This window comes from Carettochelys insculpta, chromosome 20, assembly GCF_033958435.1.
Source record: "Carettochelys insculpta isolate YL-2023 chromosome 20, ASM3395843v1, whole genome shotgun sequence".
In the NCBI taxonomy this organism is placed as follows: domain Eukaryota; kingdom Metazoa; phylum Chordata; order Testudines; family Carettochelyidae; genus Carettochelys; species Carettochelys insculpta.
Window position 1 is genome coordinate 7,415,092 of NC_134156.1, and position 22,989 is coordinate 7,438,080.

The window sequence follows — 22,989 nt, forward strand, 5'->3', positions numbered from 1 at the left end:
GTTTGTTTGTTTTGACCAGTTTTGAGACTTGGCCAACGACAGAAAAGTAGAACAGGCTCAATATTTAAGGCACAGGGAACCAAAAATAGTAATCAAGGTTGACAAATCAGAAAAAAATATTATCAGGGTGAGCAAATCAGAGAGTAGAGGGGCCTCTGTTCCTTAAATATTGAGTCTGGTCTGGTCTGGCCACGATCTGAAGAAGTGGGTCTGTCCCACGAAAGCTCATCACCTAATAATTATTTTGTTAGTCTTTAAAGTGCGATTGGGATGCTTTTTTGTTTTGACAGTATATAGACTAGCACGGCTTTTTCTCTATTACTGTTCAACAGAAAAGTAGAGTGGTAAACATGTGCAGTGTCTGCACTTCTGTTGCACCTCAACCCTAAGTGACTGTTGAGAGTAGGGGAAGGATTCTGAGTCAGCCTCTTGGATGGATGCATGTGAGAATCCCACTTCTAGGACAATGTTAAATCAGGGGTACAGGGACTGTCTGTTGGGTCCTGGTATCCTGCCAGATGTATATTATGGAATTCCCATTGATTTTTCAGCCCACAGCTGCCAAAACCAATCAAGCCCTAGGTTCCTGTGGCATCAAGCTCGGCTGTGTGCCAGCCTCTGCTACACGCTCACGGTGTGACCTTGAGCAAGTGACACTGCCAGTGTGACTCAGTTTACCTATCTGCAATGGCTAATGGTACTTCCCTACCAGACAGTATGATGTTGAGTCTCCTAGAAACAATGACAAACCAAATTCTGAGTGGGGATCTTAAGGCAGCATAAATGAATGAAAGTTCACATCATCCATGAGGGCAGGTTAAGTATCATACTCGTGTTGCAGACTGGGAGCTGAAGTATAGAGAGATTAAGTAATCTGAGCCCACACACAGCATATTGGGAGTGCTAATATCTCAGGGCTTAGCTATTCCCAGCCCCTTGCTCAGTCCGCTGCACTCTATTAGCTCTCTTGCTGAATTTGTGTGAAGACCAATTCCTTTTTCTTGAATCAGAAGGGGAGTCGCGTTAGTCTGTACCCACAAAAACAATGAGCGATGTTGTGGCACCTTGCAGACTAACAGATAATTTGGAGCGTAAGCTTTCGTGGGCAAAGACCCGCTTCGAAGCAGGTCTTTGCCCACGAAAGCTTATGCTCCAAATTATCTGTTAGTCTATATAATGCCACAAGACCTCTTGTTATTCTTCTTGAATGAGTTTCCCCCCAGAACCATCCTTAGAGCAGGGCAGTCACTTTGCCCACCAACATCTGGAGGTGCACTGAGTTGTTCTACTCACTCTCAACACTCTCCTCACCCTCCACCCCGTTTTCCCCCTCAGCTGCTCAGGGAGCACCAGAAACATTTTCTGCCCTGGGTGGCAAAGTGCCTAGTTAGCCTTGCTTGCTGTGGTCAAGTGAATATGACCTGCAGAGGCTTTTTAGCTGCCAAGATCTGAATTTGGGAGGTCTCAGGGTAGAGTTAGCAGCCCTATGACCAGGTAGATCCACCATGCTTCCCATTGTGGCTGGTGCACCTGGTCCTCCTCCTCCCACAGAGAGCCCCAGCAGATCCCCAGAGATCCTGTGGTCACTGACAGGCTTTGCTTCCTCCTCTGAGGCATTAGGTGCTAATGAGGTGATGGATTTCTGAAGAAGAAACAGTCCCATCATCAGCTTCCCTCTTCTATTTCTAAGCCCCTGCCTGCCACCAAGTGCCAATGAGTTCCATGCTTATTGAGCACTTAAAGACCTTGGATGGTCTGGGCCCTTGCGTCTATGAACAGAGCTTGCTATTAACACAGACGTCAATTCTGTCTGCTTCCAGGCCCAATATTTTCCAGGCTGTCGCAACCCAGTTTGTGATATTATATTTGCTGTTACGGAATCGCACCTCAGGAACCTTGAAGCCTCTGAGCAGAAATGTGCAAATTTTGTCAACATCAGCAAGGACCAGGAAGAGAGGAGAGGACAGAGGAGTTTAAAGGTCACTGTCCAGGCTTATGTATTTTGTTCCTCCCCTGCCTCCTGAGCGTTTAAAAAACATTTGGCTAACTATACTAAACCGTGAGAAATTTGAAGCAGAAACTTCTTACCTAACCCAGTTGTCTCTGCCTCTACCCCACACATATTGATTGATTGTGGCAGAGTTGCTTGTTATGAACGCCCTACTTGCTGCTATTTTTTAAAATTGCTTTAAAGCATATAATTAAACAGAGAAACAAGTGTTGTCCAAAGAACTGTCTTGACTTTGCAAACAGACACAGTGAAAACAAAAAACAAGCAGTCCTGTAGCACCTTAAAGATTTTAGGTACTGGGCTGAAAAATGAAAGGGTTAGTCTTTAAGGTGCTACGTGACTGCTTGTTTCTGTGAAGCTCGACTAACACAGTTACCCCTCTGAGACAGTGAAAACAGTTGCTTAAAGATGAAAGGCGCCTGCAGAGATTGAAATATAATGGTTGATGGCAATTGTAATTATTGTGAAGAGGATGATATACATGCACAGGCTGCTAGGTATGGACTTTACCATGATGTCATCTAATGAGTAAATTCCATTGGAATTTCAGGTCTTGTTCAGGCTGTGGGAGACTTTGGAGCAATATTTTCATCCAAGTTTTCCAGAATGGGCCTTGCCCTATTTTTTCTTTCTGTAAACTGGTAACGCCAGAAGTATGAAAAGCCAAACCAAAAGAACTCGCCTGACACTCGATGTTGTTTCTATATGATCTGGAGTTTCCTGTTTTGCTAATGTTTGCTGTGGCTCGAAATGTGACCCTTTCTTCTACAACTTGAAGGTCAAAGTCTTGCGCACAAATAGGCATGATTGTTCTCTTCGTACAATGATTCATCTCCTTCCCCGCCTCCCCTCCAAAATATAATACCTCCTCTTATTCAGATCAGAAACATGCCTCATACGTTCAGCCCCTAAGGCTCTAGCCTCCTGGCCAGCACTTAACTCCCGTTCATGTTGAAGGTGAGGAGACAAAGGTCACTTTCCAAATTAGTAAAGGCCAGCAGCAACCCTTTACACACCACGCATGTCCTTTTCAGGTAACAGGCCTGGGTAAGGCATAGGATTTGGGCTGCCCCTCTGGAGAAGGGTGATTGAAGTGTAATTCATGCTGCATTGATTGATTGCATTAGTCATCCAATCTGGGAAAAGAAACCAGACCATGAGGCTGATGTAACTAACGAAGGCAGCACAATTTATTAGTATTCACGCCCAACTGTTATGAAGAATTTTTTGCTGAAGAAGTGCAGAATAATTCTGTAGTGTGCAGACATACCCGTAGCAGGAGGACCAGCATTCTCCTCTGGGATCAGCCAGGCCTTCCCCCTAAGGGCAGGAGCCTGCCAACAAAACTAGATTTTAATCTTCCACGAAAGCAACACTGTTGTCCAAACTCTTCTGGTAAATTGTGGATTGTGGCCTGATTTCCCCGATAACTGTTAGAAGACAATTGATGTTGAGTATTAGTGGGCCAGGTTCTGACCTCAGTCACACAAACGGGAATCCAGAGTCGCCACCCGGCAGTCAGAGAGTTCTAGATTTCCACCCGTGTCACTGAGATTAGAATTTGGTCCCTGATTTTTAGGCTTCCCTGTGCTGCAAGGCGATTTTTGTGGGTGACGCTCTGCTCCAATGCAAAAATGTCACAGAAGTCTTTCCATTGCATGCTTGTGTGGTGGTCCGCAGCCTATAAAAGTAGGGACATAGCTAATGTTTAGACCTGGACAAATTTGTAACAAACTCCATTATCATCTCTTCCCATGGATTAGCTCATCGGGCAATCGAGAAGTTTAGTCCGCTGACACTGTCACAAACCTCGCTGCCTCAGGTCTTGGTTGCCTAGCAATCCCACGAGCTCAGCAGCATGCTGGAAAGCCTACACTAAAGTTAGTTCGATCCAGCTATGTCACTCGGGGATGTGAAAAATCCACCCCCCTGAGCATGACAGCAAGTTGAGCTGACCCCCAGCAAAGGTGGTGCTGAAGGATGGAAGGAAGTCCATGGAAGGATTTTTCCATGAGCAAGACTCTTGCCTTTCGGGCAGGTGGATTCACGACAGTGTGTGTGAGACCTTTCCCGTTGCCGTAGTGAGTGTCTGCACTGAAGCAGCTGCAGCTGGGCCAGGATAGCAGCTGAAGTGTAAATGTAGCTTAAGTGTCTCTAGTTAAGCCCCGTAGCAGCATCAGAACAGTATCTGCGTAATGTGTTCCATGCCTGTAGCTGAGCCAGACCTGCTTCTGGTTTGGCCCTTGCTCCAGTCCATGCCTGCAGCTGCTCCAGTCCAAGGCCCTGTCTACCGCCAAATCCCTGACTCCGACCATGGGCTTGCCTCTGGTTCTGCACGCCGATCCCACTCCGACCACTAGCTTGTACTGCCCGTGCCTTAGTATAACAAGCAATCCTGTGCACTTTAGCGTGTGTCTACACAGCAATTGTTTCAGTATAACTGCTGCTATTCCGAAATAACTTTGTGAGTGTCTACACAGCACAACCGCTATTTTGAAATACTTTTGAGATCGCTGATGGCTTCTGTCGAATTTGGTAAACCTCTTGTATGAGGAATAGCCCCTATTTTGGAATAGAGGCTGCACAGGCAGGGAATAGGAGCGATTTTGAAATAGTTGGGCTTAGGCTGTGTCTACGCAGCAGCCCATCTTTTGTGTGGACGTGTACTTTCGAAATAAGCTATTCTGGAAAATCTCTTCTGGATGAGCTTATTTCAAAGTAATGCCGCTGTGCAAATGTAGCTGAAGGGACTAACACATTTGTTAGGTCATGAGCTCTCGTGGGTAAACCCGGGATTTTTTCATCTGAAGAAGTGGGTCTCAAAGGTGCTACAGGTCTGCTTAGTATTTGTGAAGCTACAGACACAGCTACCTGCCTGAGAATGCTTACATCCTGATGAGGCACAGAGATGTTTCACAGCTTTCCTTCCACCTACCCTCTTTCCACATATGGGGCCAGTAAAATAAAAACCAGAAGTTGTTGGTGGTTACATCTATTCCCCCAACTAAAAACGAAATGTTGTGCAGAAGGGCCATTGCGGTGACCTAGGACGGAGTTTCTCAAACTGTGTTCAGCCCAACACTGGTGTTCTGTGAACAACTCTCGGGTGTGCCATGAGCATTTAGAAAAACACACTGGTGGTCTATATTTTCTGTTATTAAAACCAGATGCAATGTAACATCTTCATTGTTATGATACCTGATTAAATTACTTCATTTTGGTTTTGCTGTATATGCTGGTGTTGGGTTTTGTTTTTTTTTTGTTGTTTTGTTTTGTTTTGACTGACAACAGTTTTTTTAAAGAAAATGTTCAGAAGTGTTCTGCATTAAACATACTATTGTTTGGTGTTCTGCAGTTTCAAAAAGTTTAAGAAACTCCGATCTAGAAGGTTTGATGCATCTGGGTTATACAGGGTCTGCCACTCTGGGTTAGAAGTTGAATAATATATCCTTTTTCCCCCCCTCATCATTATTATTGGCTAGCTTTTCCACTCAGCCATGCTAGTGTAAATCAGGAGGAGTAAATCATCAGGGACCCAGTCCTGGTGGTTAACTGGTGCGACTGGGAGAAAAACTATTTCTCCTCTTTTTATCGTTAATACCCCAGCTTGTACTGTGTCCAAAAATGTTATTAAAACAAAGGTGTTCAAAATAAGGCAACAGGATGAATTTCTGGTCATGTTGTACTTCACTAAGTATATTGATTTCTATCTGCCTAGCCAAGGATTTGGCTGCTGTGTCAGCCTTCCTGGGATTAAACTGTATCTCAAAGTCATATACATTTACAGCAGTTCCATCCAGCTGGCCTGTCTCTGGGACATATTTATTTGAGTTTCTAACTAGTGCAGGGAGGTGTGATCCACTCCAACTATAGAACACGTTACTTAAAGACATTTATCAGAGGGGTAACCGTGTTAGCCTGTATCCACAAAAACAAGAAGTCCTGTGGCACCTTATAGCCTAACAGCTTTTTTTGGAGCATAAACTTATACCAGATGCATCTGTTAGTCTCTAAGGTGCCACAGGACTCATTGTTTTTAAAGACCTCGGGCTTCCTTACATGCATTACAAATGGCTGTACAATGGTCAATGATTTCTTTCCAGAAGTACCATAAATTCGCTCAGCAGGTGTAAGCAGTCCAAACTCAGAAACCAAGGGTTGGTCCACCACAGTTGAACTTCATTGAAACCGGCCTCCTCTGCCCTAGCAGAATCAACTGTCATAACCACAAAAGGCAAGGTGGGAAATCACAGAGAAGAGCTTATATTCCTCTCTACAGCAAATATTTGCTGTTTTTACTTGCTGTCAAAAACATGAATTTATCTTTCAATAGAGATGAACCTAAAATATGAAATTCCAGATCTGCACCAGAGCTTGCCTCAAGTTTGGTGGTATTCAGACCTTGGAGGTTCCAGTTCAGGTCCTTTATAGAGATTTGTCCAATTCATGCAGTCTGGGTCTGAATTTTCTGGGAGTTTGAGGCGGTTTGTGTGGAGTACTGAGGACTGCATTGGAAATGCAAGGTAATGCTGTAAGGGTTGTGGGGCAGGGAGAGGTGGGAGTTCCCGGTCCTGTATGCAGGCTATCTGGCTGTGTAGGGAACCCTATGACCTAGTCCTAGAACAGGCAAGAAGAGCCATTTTTTTTTAATTCAGTAAAAACTCAATAATTCAAGAGCCGCAATGCATGTGAATACGAGACGGTCTGTAATAAATAACGTCAAACCGTACTTTTTGTAACTCCTATTTTAAGAACAGCGTGCGCACAATGATTTGTAATGCAATACGTTTACTGCAAGACATTCACAAACTTTTTACATATTCTGTTTCCTCACACTTTACATGTGAGTTTATACCACTGACTTCCTGAGCTTCACTCCCAAACCCACTTTAATGATGCCAATTTAACTTCTCGTCTATTTTCACTTTTCTGCAAACCTTCCTTTTCATTTTCAGAATCAAGACACCCTATTAGCAACACGATCAAAGCACAGGTACAGGGTCATATCCTACAATGCACTGCACAAATTAGAGGGGGAGTTATCCAAAGTTTCAAGATCACATGTTGTTTGCTATTGAGATATGAGTCGTTCATTGTTGGGCTTTTAGATGTTCACTGTTTATCAAAAATAATTAGTGGTGGGTTTTTTTGTTTTTTGTTTTTTTACTTTGCAATTATAGCAATCAGGAGCCACAAAGAAGTCCTTAAAGACCTAGAAGGTGTAGGAGTCAGTTTGCTCTGCAAACAACCCATCTGTGGGGTGGGGTGAATTATGCCTCCCTGTTTGAGGAAGCAGCCTGCCTTTGGTTTTGGTTCGTGTGTGTTGCTGTTCTGATTCTAAGAAATAATGCAGTGGGAGATTGCAACCTTCCAGCGAGAGAATTTTGTGTTTTCATCCATCCTTTCTATGTGCACGCCATGACTATAAAAATTGCCCCCTGGGGTTCTGGTTCAGGTGCATTGCTGCTTTTAAACAGTTTGAATAAGACGAAGGCAATTTAAGCAAAATCTTGCAACACGTTTCCTGTAGTGAGTTGTGTGTAAAAGGAAACTTCTCACACCTGCAACACAAGTGACCAATTCAAAGCAGATGTGACTTTCCACTGGCTCCTTGATAGCTCCAGCCCTACTGGACGCAATAAACCTTCGGAACAGAACCAGATTTCCTGCTGGCTGAAAATCCAATTTGCTGCACGCATCGATTTCCAGAGAATATACACAGCCGCCTTTAACTGTGGCTTATGAGGTGTCTGTTTCTTACCTGTTAACTGACTTTAAATGCTATTTTTATAATCTTGTTTATGACCAGTCTGCGTTTTACTTGCAAAACAAGAGGTCGTCTAAGCAGACAATATATATCTGAGGCCTCTTGACATACCCCATTCACTGCCTTAAGAAATGCAGCCAGTGTAGTTGTCTGTCCATAACAGAACTTCCATCACCCATGTTTGGATTGAAACGATGTTTTCAGCCCAGCCCTTCTTTTGGGGAGTGCGTCGCGCAACAACTGCTGAAAATATTTTAGCCCTGTGCAGCCAAACGATTCACACATCAGTTACTGGGGCAGGAGAGGCTGGTTTTGAACAGCTCTGTAGTTCACACACATTCAGAGTGGCCCCAGAGTCATGCAGCAAAGTGATGACCCTTTTCTAGAGAGGCCACTTCGCTTCCTTTTTAATTCATCTTATTTATCAGCATTTTTGTTGCTAGTGTTTTGGTAGTTCACAGAGCCCTCCCCTGAGACTGGGATCTTCTTGTGCCAGGCGGTGTACAAACAGGGAGGAAGAGACAGGCTTGCAGTCTCACTCAAAGGGTCAGAGAAGAAGACACTCTCTTGGCAGTCACTTGATAACAAGTAGGATGTATTTGTGTCACCCTCCTATTTGTGAGTCCGTTGAAGGCTGATCAGCAGGTTCTGGAGCTGCAGAAGAGGCAGGTGCTAGTAGCTGTTGGAGGGGCAGTTTTTGGTGCTCTTTTCTTCTTCTCCACCTTACCTCGTCTGCAAGTGGTGGGACCTCTCAGATTGCGCCACCCCCCCACCGGGATTAGCGTTCTCCCCTGGGAATGGTCCTGGGCAAGGTTCTCCCAAGTGCTGACACCGATGCTGTGCTTTTTCATGTGTGCCTTCAGCACGTCCTTCTATCGCTTCCGCTGGCCCCCAACAGGCCTCGGTCCTTCCTCCAAATTGGAAAAAAGAATCTGTTTTGGGAGGCGCTGATCGAACATCTGAACCGTGTGCCCAGTCCAACGAAGTTGTTGATGAATGATCATGGCTTCAATGCTGGTCATGTTTGACTCTCCCAGGACACTCGTGTTCATGTGCCTGTCCTCCCAAGAGAATATTGAGGATTCTCGTACGGCAGATGCGATTTGCCCAAGGTCACAGTGCACTAGCTGAGTCAGGACTAGAAGTGAGCTCTACAAGCCAATGGACAGCTTAATGTTCCTCTTTTTGGACTGAACTGTCGATCGATGGATCTCATCATCTAGGATGCCGTTGGTGAGCGATTAAACCAATCCTTGATCAGCAGAGCCGATTTCAGATGTCACAAAAAAGCCGCCAGCTGAGGGCATTGTATGTTCTTTTCGTGTCCTGCGCTTCTCCTGTAGTGCCTGGATGCGCTGACTCTCAAAGAGCTTAAGAGCCTGTACAATGGTTTGCCACCAAGACAGTCTGTCCTGATCTAGGGTTTCCAGATCTTTGGCAGATAGGCCATGTGACTTCACAATGGCCTTTAAGGTGTCTTTATAGCGCTTGTACTGACCACCAATAGGGCACTTTCCATGAGCAAGGTGGCCATAGAAGACCATCTTTGGTATCTGTGTATCATCCATCTTCATAACACGACCAATCCAGAGAAACTGTCAGTTCATAAGCATTTCTTCCATGGTCACGACACCACACATCTTACGAACCTCTGTGTTAGGAATTTTCTCTCACCAATTCACACAGGTGATCTTCCTCAGACAGCACATATGGAACTGATTGAGTTTTCAAATACAGCGGCGATATGTTACCTATGACTCCGAGCCATACAGCAGGATGTTCAGGACAACGGCTTGATAAACTAGCCTACTAGTCTAAATGGATAAACGGTGAGTTTTGGTGCTGGTTCTAGTTGAGCAGCAACGTCTGTCGGCAGCCCAGAAAGTGAGTCTGCAGAAAAACATCTATCTTCAAACAGGAGCTCATTAGACTGCTGTTTTGAGCCCACTTTGAGTTCTCTGTGATAGAGAGGAGACCCAGCAATGGGGACATTGTTTTGTTTTGTTTTTTCTTGCAGAGGCAAAATGGAATCTGGCTTGTTGGATGAGGACACAGAACAAACATGATTGTGGGATGCATTACAGGTGTGTTGTGAACAAGACATGAGAAGTCATTCTTCCGCTCTACTCTGTGCTCGTTAGGCTCCAGTTGGAGTATTGTGTCCAGTTCTGGGCACCACAGTTCAAGAAAGATGTGGAGAAATTGGAAAGGGTCTGGAAAAGAGCAACAAGAATGATCCAAGATCTAGAGAACGTGACCCATGAAGAAAGGCTGAAAGAACTGGGCTTGTTGAGTTTGGAAAAAAGAAGATTGAGGGGGGATGATAACAGTTTTCAGGCATCTAAAAGGGTGTCATAAGGAGGAGGGAGAAAACTTGTTTTTCTTGGCCTCTGAGGTTAGAACAAGAAGCAATGGGCCTAAACTGCAGCAAGGGAGGTTTAGGTTGGACATTAGGAAAAAGTTCCTAACTGTCAGGGTGGTCAAACACTGGAATAAATTGCCAAGGGAGGTTGTGGAATCTCCATCGCTGGAGATATTTAAGAACAGGTTAGACAGATGTCTATCAGGGATGGCCTAGACGGTACTTGGTCCTGTCATTGGGGCAGGGGGCTGGACTTGATGGCCGCTCGAGGTCCCTTCCAGTCCTAGCGTTCTATGATTCTATGTAACCCATCTCCAGTGCGAACCTGGACAGCATCAGACTGCTAGGCTGATTTTGCCTGACATTGTGTAGGCAGAACTAAACTCTCCGGTATGGGCCAATCTCCCACTAAACAGGAGCAGAAGTCCCAGTGGTTTCACTGCATTCAGCATCAGACTCCGTATGTCCTATGTTGCCCTAGAAAATGACTCCCCAGCTCCTCTACACTGCTTGTTGTAGATGGGTGCTGCCTTCACAACACGGCTCATCTCGTTGCTTATTTACTTGCTTTCACCATCTCCATTGTCAGATGAGCGAGGCCAGCAAAATCACCCGCCGTGAAGGGTTTTGTAGCTCTCCCGCCCAAAAGAATCCGAGCATCTCAGTCAGATTATTGACTCGTTTATTGATCCCTTAAAATCTCAGCTCGTCCGCGGCGAGAGCAATATTACCTCAATCAAAAAGGGAGTAAAGTTTCCATCGGCAGCTTGGATGGAGTGCTCGGGATTTAAACTTGGCCTGAGCAGGGAGAGATTGATTAACAAATTGTCCTGAATCCAAGGCATTTATTAAGACCGTCGCACAGCACCTGCCCGCGTGGTGGAAGAAGGACCTTCCACCTGCCGTCAATAAGCCGGAAGGACTGGTGATCAAAAGGAAGAGGCGTGGGTAAATATGGGCCGAGAGAAGACTGCAGAACTTCCGTGGATTGGAGGGGTGGGAGAGATTGATCCCAGTCTATAAACTCTTAGTGCGTGCAGTGGGTGTTGCGTGTATCCCGGCTGGGTGGGAACATGGACGGGCTCCATGCTTGTCCAGCTGGTCGTTAAGAGAACTGTTTACAGCAATCCTCCAGCTGCAGTCAGTGTTCTAGCCATGTGTGGACAGACTGAGCCCTGCCCCTGCCTGCCACGTTCCAGGCAGGTGGCCGGGTGGGCAAGGGGGAGACCACTCAGGGATCTCTCTCTGCTCACTGTTCAGCACAGGGACCAGCACCGTCCCGTCCAGAGGTTGAGCTGGGATGGCTTTTGAGGGCCCCACGGCAGCCACCCCAACTGTTCTACAGATGGGGGAGTTACCTGGGGCCAAGGGCTTGGTGCGGCAGAGGCAGCCGGGGCTGCTCCCCTCGCCATGGAGCCTGCAGGAGCTTGGCGGCCTGCTCCGCTCCATGAGTGGTGGGCGCAGCGGGCCTGGAGGGTGGCGGGGGGGAGTGCCGTTCTAGCTCCCGCTGCCCATGTGATGAATGCGGGAGGATGACGACCCCAGCTGCTGCAGTGCCAGGCACTGTAATCCCATGGCAGCATTGCTCACAGGTGGGGGGGTTGCCCCAGGCCCACCTGCCACCCTTGGGATGGCCCTAGCAAGGACTCCTGCGTTTCTTTGCCTGTTGGCTGCTTGGTGAAAAGCCATTAAACCCATTCAACGGAAACCCATTTCGGAGTGGCGGGGCAGGGAACTGCCTGCGCGGCAGGTGTGGGGAGGGGGCAGGAAGGTTGGGGAGAGACACGCGGCGGCGGCCCGGTGAAGGAGCAGCGGGGGACAGCAGCGGGACTTGTGTGAGGTGGGTAGGAGGGGGTGTTTTGAGGCTGCGAGGGGTTGGAGCAGGGAGGGAGGGAGGGAAGGCCAGCAGGGAACCAATCTATATTAATAATTTTTTTCCCCAGGGGAGAGCCCCCCCCCTCCGCCCCAACCCCCCTGGTCCTCAAAGTCCTACTGAATTGTCAAAATGTGTCGCCGTCTCGAAAAGGTTGGAACCACTGAGTAGCTAGAGCTGGAAACGAGCTAGATCACTCTACCCGTCCCCATTTGCCGGAGCACCAAGCAGGCTCCTGACAGAGGACATGTCAGACGTGCGGCCGATATTCTGAATGGTGTTAGCCAAAAGGCCATCTGGGAAGCTTTTGCTCCTCTCGGAGAGAGCTGAGGTCAGAGACAGCGAAGGGAAGGGTGCTCTGAAGGCTGTCTTGAAGGTAGTGTATGCCAGGCACCGTGGAAGGGGTGGCAGAGGACAGCAACCATGCATCAGATGTACAGAGAGCCAAATGGTCACCACCTTCCCCCTTGGAGTAACCTCGCTGATGTCAGAGGAGAAAGCAGAGTGCGCTAGATTACGTGAGCTGAACTTTGCCCCAGCACTGCCACTGAGCTGCTGTGTGACCTTGGGCAAGTCCCTTTGTCTCACTGTTTCTTGGTTTTCCCATCAGTAAAATGGACACAATACTAAAATTAAATGGAAGGCCCTAATTCTGTGCTGCCTGGGCATTGATGCAATGGGGGAATTTTGTGTGGATGAGGGGTGCAGGACTGGGTCTTATCAGAACAGTCTGCATTGCCCCTTGAAATGCCATCCTTAGCAATTGCTAACCTTTGACAGCCGAGCAGGCGCTAAAAAGAGTATTTTGTTGTGCAGCCGATGTCCTGTCATGCCATTAATAGAGCACCCTGCTCCTGCACTGATGGCGTGATACAGGCCAGCGGTTCCCGACAGCGTTCATCAGTGACTCCTGGCAGGCCAGATGCTCTGCTGTTCTGCCCTCTCGGGTGTCCTCTCTGCGAAGGCAGAGTGGCAGCAGCATTGTTAGTGAGCTGGGTGATGTCAGCGCCTGATACTTGGCGCTCGCTGCTGCTGTTCTGCAGTGAGGGCAGTCGAGTGAAGCTCAGAGCAGATTTTAAAGCAGCAGCGCCGGGCAAGAGGACTGGATGCAGAGTACCGCCAGGCTAGCAGGATTGCTGTTCTTGGCAAGCTGCAGTAACAGGGTTTTTTTTCTTCCCTCTTGCCCCCCTTCATGAATACTCTGGCCTCCTGAGCTGCTAGATGAATAGGCTTAGTGCTTCAGCCCCCGGTCTTGCAAAAAAGATGCAGAGTCAGGCTAAACACATCCTGTCCTTCTTCCATTCTCCCCTCTCCCCCCGAGGCTGGAGATGCTGGCCCAGCTCTATCTGCCTTGACTTTGCTTTGGCTGTCGGCGTTCGGCCTGATGAGATACGGTCATTAAATTCTGCCAGCAACACTTTGAAAGAAGAGGGGGGAGAAAAGAGATCACGCCTTAGCTCCTTCTATAGCAACGTTATTTAACAACACTCCCTCTGCTGCGGTGCTGCACCAGAACAGACTAGGCTGCAGCAACAACGCCCTAAAATCCCAAGGCTGGGCGTAATGGCTGGTGGTTTATGGCCCTTTGCGAGTGTAGCTGTGAATGATTGTCCGCTGTAAAACCCTGCAGTCTGCTTAATGGGATTCAGTCTAATGAGAGATCCTGGGTCTTTCTCCCTTGTGTCCATTTGTGTACTTCCCTTGGGTTTTCTTGACACAGAAGTGACTATGGAGCCGGATCCCAGAACTGAAATTCATCTCCACCTCTGGGATTTGTTTCTGCCAAAGCTGAGAGCTGAGCCCATCCAGGAGGCTTAGTTCTCCCCAGCTGTAAAATGTGGCTCCAGGTTTGAAATCTGACCGCCTTCCCAAAAGTCAGGTGGGTCTGGATAGGGACTTTTGGCTCAGCCCATCCCTGACAGCATGGGCTCGATCCTCCAAGCTTCCCCTAGCCCTGCTCCCACAAGGTGCTCTGTGCAGCTGGAGTGCATTGACTTCTGTGGGGCGTTGAAAGCTGGGATCTGCCCGTGTGGAACGAATTGTGTCACACTTCCATATTTGTGGCTTGGGGGTTCGGGCCCTATGTAGCAAAACTGTAACTCCTGTTGTGTTTTCCACCCCAGCCACCCAGCCATGTTTCTAGACTGAAAGAGGTGAGCACAGTTCTGGTTAGACAATGCTGTTTGTGTGTATCTGGCTCCATAACAGAGGGTGGTAGTTTAGCTTCACAAAATACCAGGGGCCTTTGCAAACAGCGGGCTACGATCAGCCCTAAAGGTGTGGTACATAGCAAGGAAAATCGTAACTTATCAAGTCACACTTCACCGTTGCTTTCGGTCGTGCTGTCAATCAATGTTCGCTCTATGTTTTTCCATCAATGTGTGGAATAAAATTTTTGCGCATCAAGACACGGTCAGATGCACACCATTAAAAACACTCGCTGGCGCCTGCAGGTGCTCTGAGTGTTGGGTTAATCAGATGGGCGGCGCTTGAATCTCTACTGGGTGGCCGCCCACGTGCTCAGTGACAGGGAATGACAATGGCAATTGCCAGCATCATGTCATTTGGCATTCTTGGTTTTGCTTTTATTTCCTAAAATCTATGAAGGTTTTTGTTGATTTTTTTGTTTTTGTTTGTTTGTTTTTTTGGAATAAACAGACGCAAAATCTGATTATGTTTAACATTTGCCTTTCCCATGTAATTTGCTCAAACCTAATCTCGGTTGCCTGTTTATAGTTGCTTGGTGGGTGCTCAGCATCAGGACTGGAGCTGGGTGAATGGCTGCAAAGAATTCAAACATCCATGTGAAATCTGACTTGTGCTTTGATCCATCTGTGCTGGCTCCTTTTTCTGCAAGCGTTCACACGAGGAAGTGGATCCTAGCCGGGAAAGCTCATGACCTCAGACGTTTCTCGGTCTCTAAGGTGCTACGGGACTGCCTGTTATTTTTGAAGTTACAGAGGAACAGAGGTACCCCTCGGAGAGTTTTCACAGGACAGTCTTCCGTTTGCACGCAGATCAAAGGATGAGCTTTTAGGCATGCAGATATGGGCATTCGTGTTGGAAATGTGTGCCACACATCCTGTATGTAAATGCAATTACTTGGCATAGGATTATAGAACACTAGGACTGGAAGGGACCTTGAGAGACCATCGAGTCCAGTCCCTCAGTCTCATGGCAGGACCAAGACTGTCTAAACCATCGCTGATAGACATTTATCTCACCTGTTCTTAACTATCTCCAGCAATTAAGATTCCACAGCCTCGCTTGGCAATTTATTCCAGTGTTTGACCAACCTGACAGTTAGGAACGTTTTCCTAATGTCCAACCTAAACCTCCCTTGCTGCAGTTTAAGTTCATTGCTTCTTGTTCTATCCTCAGAGGCCAAGAAGAACAAGTTTTCTCCCTCCTCCTTATGACACCCTTTTAGATGCCTGAAAACCGCTATCATGTCTCCCCTCAATCTTCTCTTTCCCAAACTAAACAAGCCCAATTCTTTCAGCCTTTCTTCACAGGTCACATTCTCTAGACCTTTAATCATTCTTGTTGCTCTTTTCTGGACCCTCTCTAATTTCTCCACATCTTTCTTGAACTGCTGTGCCCAGAACTGGACTCAATACCCCAGCTGAGGCCTAACCAGCGCAGAGTAGAGCGAGAGAATGACTTCTCATGTCTTGTTCACAACACACCTGTTAATGCATCCCACAATCATATTTGCTTTTTTTGCAACAGCATCACACTGTTGACTCGTATTTAGCTTGTGGTCCACTATAACCCCTAGATCCCTTTCTGCTGTAGTCATTCCTAGACAGTTTCTCCCCATTGTGTATGTGTGAAACTGATTGTTCCTTCCCAAGTGGAGCACTTTGTATTTATCCTTATTAAACTTCATCCTGTTTACCTCAGACCATTTCTCCAATTTATCCAGATCATTTTGAATTATGACCCTATCCTCCAAAGCAGTTGCAACCCCTCCCAGCTTGGTATCATCTGCAAACTTAATAAGTGTACTTTCTATGCCAACATCTAAATCGTTGATGAAGACATTGAACAGAACAGGTCCTAAAGCAGACCACTGCAGAACACCACTTGTTATACTTTTTCAGCAGGATTGAGAACCATTAATAACTACTGTCTGAGTACGGTTATCCAGCCAGAATAAATGCTCTGCAAACACCAGTTGCAGTTTTATCCATCGGAACCACCGAACACCACATAAGCCTGCGTGTATATTCAATGACCTTCATACCATCCTGCATCTCTTATAGTTTGTGTAGGAGGGTCAAATGAAAGGGCAACTACCCTGTGGAAAATTAATATTGGCACTCAACTGGTGTGGAATGAATGAAGGGGGTTTGCTGGAAAGGAAGACGTAAGCGCTAAATTGTGCTGTGAGTTCTGGGCCGGCAGATTTCCCCATTGAAATCACAGGGACTCCATGCTAGCGCAGGGGAGGTCTGCTTATCCAGACCTTTGGCAGTATTAAGGGCAAACCGAGATGCCACAGAGTAGGGAACAGGGAGAGAGGTGGAGGGGAGAAATTGTGGGGAAATAAAACAATTTAAAATAAAGTGCCCCAAGGGCCAGTCCTGTAATCTGTAGGGAACCAAAACACTCATGGCTGTTTCTGGTCCTCACATGCATCTTGTCTCTGCAGCAACTGGAGTTTCAGGGATTGGATTCACGTGGTGGGTCTTGAATGTGATTGTTAGTCTCATTTTTGGGAGTTTTTCTTAGAGCCCCAGTTCCTCCAGTCCTGTGAATATAGGAGGCCCCTCCGGTTCCATTAAAAGAAGAAGTTAAAAAGGGTAAGCATGTAAACCCCAAAGCTTCAGAAAAAGAGCTTGCAAAATGAGGCAGGGATGTACCCCGAAGTTTCAAGAACCAGAAGGCAAGCAGAAGTCCTCTCTCAGTTGCTATTGTAGCATCTCCGTATTTATGAGGGTGACTCGTGATTTTGTGCATGAGCAGTGGATAATGTCGGCAAAGGAAAGCATTGCCTTCCCAAAATTGCCTGCAGTCCCTGGCCACCAGGCATGAGTGGGGTCTGTGGCGCTGCAGGCCATCTGCCTGGGAAAGGGCCAGGGTGCTGCGGTCCAGCTGCCTCAGGAAGGTAGGGGCTGGAGGCTGGGGTAGCTGCTGTGGGTGGGCTGGGCCTACGGGCTGTAGCGCGGCAACCCAATTGCCTGGGGAGGGCTGGGGCTGTGGCTGTCCAGGGAGGGGTAGGACTAGGGCTGAAGCTGTACAGGTGCAGCCAGGCCCGGGCTGGGGGCTGTGGCTGTCTGGCTGCCTGGGGAGGGCTGGTGTTGGGGCTCTCCTGCTGCTTGGGGCAGGCTGGGGCCACCAGACCCTAAGGCTACCTAGGAAGGGTAGGACCATTGCATCCTCTGGGATGGGGAGCTAAGGGTTCATGGGCTGTGAGTAGTAGCCTGTGGTGGGGGGCTGGGCTTGGTCCCAGAGGAGGCAGGGATGTGGCAGACAGGGCAGGGCCTCGAGCCGAATGGGTGGAATTGGGACCTACCTTCCCTCGCTGGGCTTCCACCCACCGCCCATGATTTTGCGGTTGGCAACGTGGCCAGTGTTCTTTAAAAGAGAATCAAAAGCAACTGTTTGAAGTGCAGCTCATCTAGCACATTTAGCGCTTTTTTTCGTTTGCACTAATTTCTTGATCTTTCAGAGAAACAGGAAGTTAAACGAAAGAAATGTAGAAACCACGGAGAAGAGACAAACCACCAGCAGTTTCATTCATCACAGAATATACATCTTAGGGCAATGTGGTCATTTATCTGATTTCACACACATTTTAGTATGTGCAGCAACTGTGAGATCGGTTTACAGTAAATTAATTCCTCCGTTAATTTGCTTTGCAGGATTAATTTACTTCTAGCACTTTTAACCGTTTCTGCTCTCCAACCTTTGCGTGTGAAAATAAGTCAAAACAATGATATTTCAAAAGCGGCATCATATCGCCAGGGCATCTTATTCTGAAGCTGATACTCAGTTAGCTTGAACAGTGACAGAGCGGTAGCCATGTTAGCCTGTATTCTATGGAAACGAAAGAGCAATCAGGTAGCACTTTAAAAACTAACAAAATAATTTATGAGGTGATGAGCTTCTGTGGGACAGACCCACTTCTTCAGATCCTGCCCGTACCAGGTATTGAGTCTGTTCTGGTCTGGCTATGATTGAAAAAAATGGGTCGGTCCCACGAAAGCTCATCACCTCATAAATTATTGTGTTAGTCTTTAAAGTGCTACATGACTGCTTTTTCGTTCAGGTAGCTGGAGGAGGAGCGTGAATGGGAGCTGCATGAACCATTAAGTAGCTATCTGAAGCCATCTAGTAAAATCTTCAATTTATATAACATGTTTTTCCCCCAAAGTTCTTTGCAGCTGCAGCACACAGAATACGAAGGACACGCACCTTTCAGAAGAGCAGCCGTGTTGGTCTTTGTCTGGAAAAACCACAAGGAGTCTGATGGCTCTTTAAGGACTAACAAATATAAACTTTGGCCAGCTACCACTCACTTCCTCAGATGCTGAAAGAAAAAAGGCAGGGATGGAGGTGGCAGTGTCACATCAGCGCTAATTAAGTCAGCGTGGATGTGGCTTATCTCCACCAGTGATGAAAAGAAACCGGCAGTCAGGTGGCACTTTAAAGACTAACAAAACAATTCATTGAGTGATGAAAAGGTGAGCGTACTTGAAGGAGAAATCACCTCTTGTACTGTGAGAACCATTCCATGGTTCTATTTATTCTAAACCATGTTTCAGGGTGTGAAATTTGCATGTGAATTCCAGCTCGGCAGGTTTTTGTTGCAGCAGCCACTTCACAATACAATGCAAAACAAAGAGGTAGGTGGGGAAATGCCACTACTTGACCACGTCCACACATAACAGCCATTGCCTCTGGGAGGGATCCTTGCAGGGACTTTGGCATCACAGCACTAAGCTTCATGGTGCCACGCTTTTAGGCATGGGAACCACTGCGATCCAACGCAGAGTTAGGTGTCTCGGTGCCGCATGCAATGAGTGGGAAGTGAAAAGGGCCTTAGAATGGGATCCACAAGAGCCAGCAGCTAGGCGAGGCATGACCTAAGTTCCCCAAGGGTGATCCCCCATGAGACTGGTACGTGCTAAGCCTGGCCATTCTTGGAGTTAGGTGCTTAATCCAGCCTGCAAGGAGATGCCTATCCCTGCTAGCAATCCACACATGAGAACCAGCCATCTGGAATCAGACAGCTTAGAGTCTAACACGGGTTGGCAACCTGCGGCTCCGGAGCTGCGCTTGGCTCTCTAAGGAGTCATTTGCAGCTCCAACAGCTGCTGCTGCTGACTCCTCTGCCGCTCCCAGCCCTGTTGCCGCTGAAACAGTAGAACCAAATTTAATTGGATGGCAGGAGGAAATCAGCCATTAAACCCACTGAATTTAGTTCCATTATTTCAGTGGCAGCAGGGCAGGGAGCCGCAGAGAGCCCCTCACTCGCCCCGCCTCCCAAGTGGCCACACCCCTCCGGTGGGTGTGGCTTGGCTCACCCCTGTCAGCGGAACACCTCCGTCAGCCTTCCTCCTGCTGGGGACATGTGGCCACTCGGCGTAGGCTCCCCAGCCAGCACGACAGAAGGGTTAGTCCCAGGGGCCAGGTTTGGGGCTGAGAAGGGTTAATCCTGGGGATGCGAGGATGGGTTTGCAGGATGGGGGTGAAGCTTGGGGATGGGGGGCAGATTTGGGGGCTGAACTGGGTAAAGCCTGGAGATGGGGGGGAGGTTTGGGGGCAGAGCCTGGGAAAGGGAGGGCCGCGGAGGGTTGATGCGAATATTCCTGCTTTCTGGTTCAGAGCCTATCCCCAGGCGCAGCATTTTCCTTCTCCTCACTTGCTGTCCAGTCCAGGCGTGAAAGTAACAAACTTTCTAACTGGTTCAAATTATTGTGTGTGTGCACGGTTCTTAAAACAGGGATAACACAAAGTCCAGTTTGACCTTATTTATTAAGGGCCGTCTCGTATTCACGTGCCCTGTGGCTCCTGAAGAATTGATTTTGCAACTGAATTTGAAAAAACGGCTCCTCTCGCTATTTTGGTTGCAGACCCCTGGTGTAAGCAAAGAGAGGAGATGATGGTGCTGCTGTTTCTGACCTTAACCCACATGGGAGGTGGGAGAACCAGAGGTCCGGACCCCCTGCTCCATTGTGGAACAGCTTAAAGAGGCTCTGCCTCCTGAAAGGTACACCCTGGTGGCAGCAGCTTCTCCTCCAGCAGGACTGTGAATGGGCCCTGATCCTCTGAGCATGTCCTTCAGATTGGACCACACATGCAATTTAGGCATTTGTCTGTCGAGGTTCTCCTGGGGTTTGATTCGCTCTGGGGAGAGGTGGGGACATCTGGCTGGATGACTACAGAGGCAGAAACACCCGCGTGGAAGAACTTTTGCTCTGATCATGCAGGAAATGGGAGCGTTTAGGGTGGGTGGGAGTTGCAGGGCTGGCAGAGGGGCCGAAACTGAGGCTTGGGTCCCTCGAGCCCAGACTTAAGTGCTGAGGTACCTTTGTGGCCCTGGGGCCTGAGCCCAGGTTTTACAGTATAGTCACCAGGGTGCTGGGGCCTGATCCTGCCCTGAGCCCTGTGCAGTCCATGCATGCGGTACAAGTGGCCGGGCTGGGGCCCAGGGTCTGGTTCAGTGTGAAAAAAGCCCCACTAGGCCCACTTAGAGGGAGTTCCCCAAGGGAAAGAGCCCAGCCCCTCCCTGTGCTCTGACTAGTGAGCTCGCCCCAAAGCTGTGCCCCTTTGGTGTCACGGCCAGTGGGGTGGGTCACACCCGCCTCAGAGACTTGTCCGGAGAACCCCGCAGGCCTTGCAGGAGGAGAGGAACAGGCAGGGTTACGGCCCCAGGGGCTGCTGCACAGAGTGGGGGTCCCCCAGCTGCTGGGCCCTGCTGACTGCTCCAGAGGCTGTGGGGATGGGGGGGTGCTGGGGCAGCGGCTGTACCTGCTCCCCTTTCTGCTGCCTGGGCTGCACCCGGCCACCCCCCACTGCCTGTGCCACCCCCCCAGTCCCTCCATGCACCCCCACAGCAGGAGTAAACCAACCCCCATGTACCCCCCAGCAGGGCTAAACCAACCCCCCCACCCTGTGCGCCCCCAGCAGGGCTAAATCACACCCCCCAGCACCCCGTGCACCCCCCCAGGAGGAGTAAATCAACCCCCACCTGTGCACCCCCCCGCAGGGCTAAACCACACCCCCCCAGCCCCCCCCGTGCACCCCTCAGCAGGGCTAAACCACACCCCCCCAGCCCCCCATGCACCCCCCCAGGAGGAGTAAATCAACACCCACCTGTGCACCCCCCCAGCAGGGCTAAACCAACCCTGGTGTACCCCTCCAGCTCGTGCACCCCCCAAGCAGGAGTAAACCAATCTCCCCACCTGTGCGCCCCCCCAGCAGGGCTAAACCAACTCCCCCGGCCCCCCCCCTGCGCCCCCAGCAGGGCTAAACCACACCCCCCGCCCCCCCAGGAGTAAACCAACTCCCCCGGCCCCCCCGTGCACCCCCCAGCAGGGCTAAACCAACTCCCCCGGCCCCCCCGTGCACCCCCCAGCAGGGCTAAACCACACCCCCCGCCCCCCCAGGAGTAAACCAACCCCACCTGTGCGCCCCCCAGCAGGACTAAACCAACCCCCCCGTGCACCCCCCAGGACTAAACCAACCCCCACCTGTGCGCCCCTCCCAGCAGGGCTAAACCAACTCCCCCGGCCCCCCGTGTACCCCCCCCCCAGGAGGAGTAAACCAACCCCCACCTGTGCGCCCCCCAGCAGGGCTAAACCAACCCCCACCTGTGCGCCCCCCAGCAGGGCTAAACCAACTCCCCCGGCCCCCCGTGTACCCCCCCCCCCAGGAGGAGTAAACCAACCCCCACCTGTGCGCCCCCCAGCAGGGCTAAACCAACCCCCACCTGTGCGCCCCCCAGCAGGGCTAAACCAACTCCCCCGGCCCCCCGTGTACCCCCCCAGGAGGAGTAAATCAACCCCCACCTGTGCGCCCCCCAGCAGGGCTAAACCAACCCCCGGGCGCTGCGGCTGCAGCCAGGTGAGCCGAGCCCTGGGCTGCAGGCGGCCCCCGCAGCGCACAGCGCCGCGCCGGCACCAGCCGCCCCCTCCCGCCCCCATTGGCTGGCGAGCCGCCGCCAGCGTGAGGGCGGCGCCCCGCCCGGCTGCCCAGGCTGCGCGCTGCGGCCGGCCGGCCGGCGCAGGGGCGAGGATGCTGCTGCGGGCGGGCGCTGCGGAGCGCCCCGCGGCCGGGCTGCCAGGGAGAGCGGCCGTCCCCGTCCCCGTCCCCGTCCCCGCGCCCCGCTCCGCGGGCCAGCTCCTGCGCCAGCCGCGCCCCTGAGCGAGCGGCGGGGCCGCCCCCTTCCCTTGCCCTGGGCCCAGCCATGGGGGCGCTGGCCAGCCGGCAGAACGCGGGGGTGGAGGAGGTGGACATCCCGGCTCATTCCGTCTACAGATACCCTCCGAAATCCGGTAAGGCTGGAGGGGGGGGACAAGGGCGCCCCGGGGAGGCGGTGCTGGAGCGGCCGAGGATCAGGGTAGCCCAGTTAGTCTGAATCTGCCACAGCGAGCCGGCCTGGGGCCCCTGAGAGGCTAACCGAGCTCGGAGCATCAGCCCAGGAAGGCGGTCTGGGGGGCTCCGAGGTGCCCCGGGACGGCTTGGTGTGGACGTTGCTGAGTTTTCCTGGAGTTTGTTGCGGCGAGAAGGAGCTTCCCAAGTAGGGGTCTCCCAGGCCTGGCCTCTCTGCCTCTCGCCTGCTGGCGCTTTGCAAGCCTGCGGTGTTTGTACCCGGCCCCTGAATTGCATAGGTGGGTGACGGTCATGGCACTGGGCTGGCGGGTGAGGAACCGGTGTTTTCTCACCTAGGGGTTTTATTCGTTGTATCTTGCGTGGCCTAGAGGGGCTCCCTTCTTTGCAAGGTTTTGCTGAGTCCTTGCTCG

At 50.0% G+C, this 22,989-nt stretch overlaps 1 protein-coding gene across 5 annotated transcripts in view; it reads left to right on the plus strand.

Moving 5' to 3' along the window:
• Positions 1 to 22,989, plus strand: part of RNF157 (ring finger protein 157) — a 101,716-nt gene that overhangs the window by 1,413 nt on the left and 77,314 nt on the right. For 4 of the 5 annotated variants that reach the window (XM_075014884.1, XM_075014885.1, XM_075014887.1 and 1 more), the window contains exon 1: positions 22,241 to 22,521. The exons of the other annotated variant lie outside the window; for it this stretch is intronic. In XM_075014884.1, coding sequence (XP_074870985.1) covers positions 22,434 to 22,521 — 88 coding nt within the window. In that variant the 5' untranslated portion in view covers positions 22,241 to 22,433. Of the gene's footprint in view, positions 1 to 22,240; positions 22,522 to 22,989 lie in introns of those variants that run through there. 5 annotated transcript variants of the gene reach the window in all.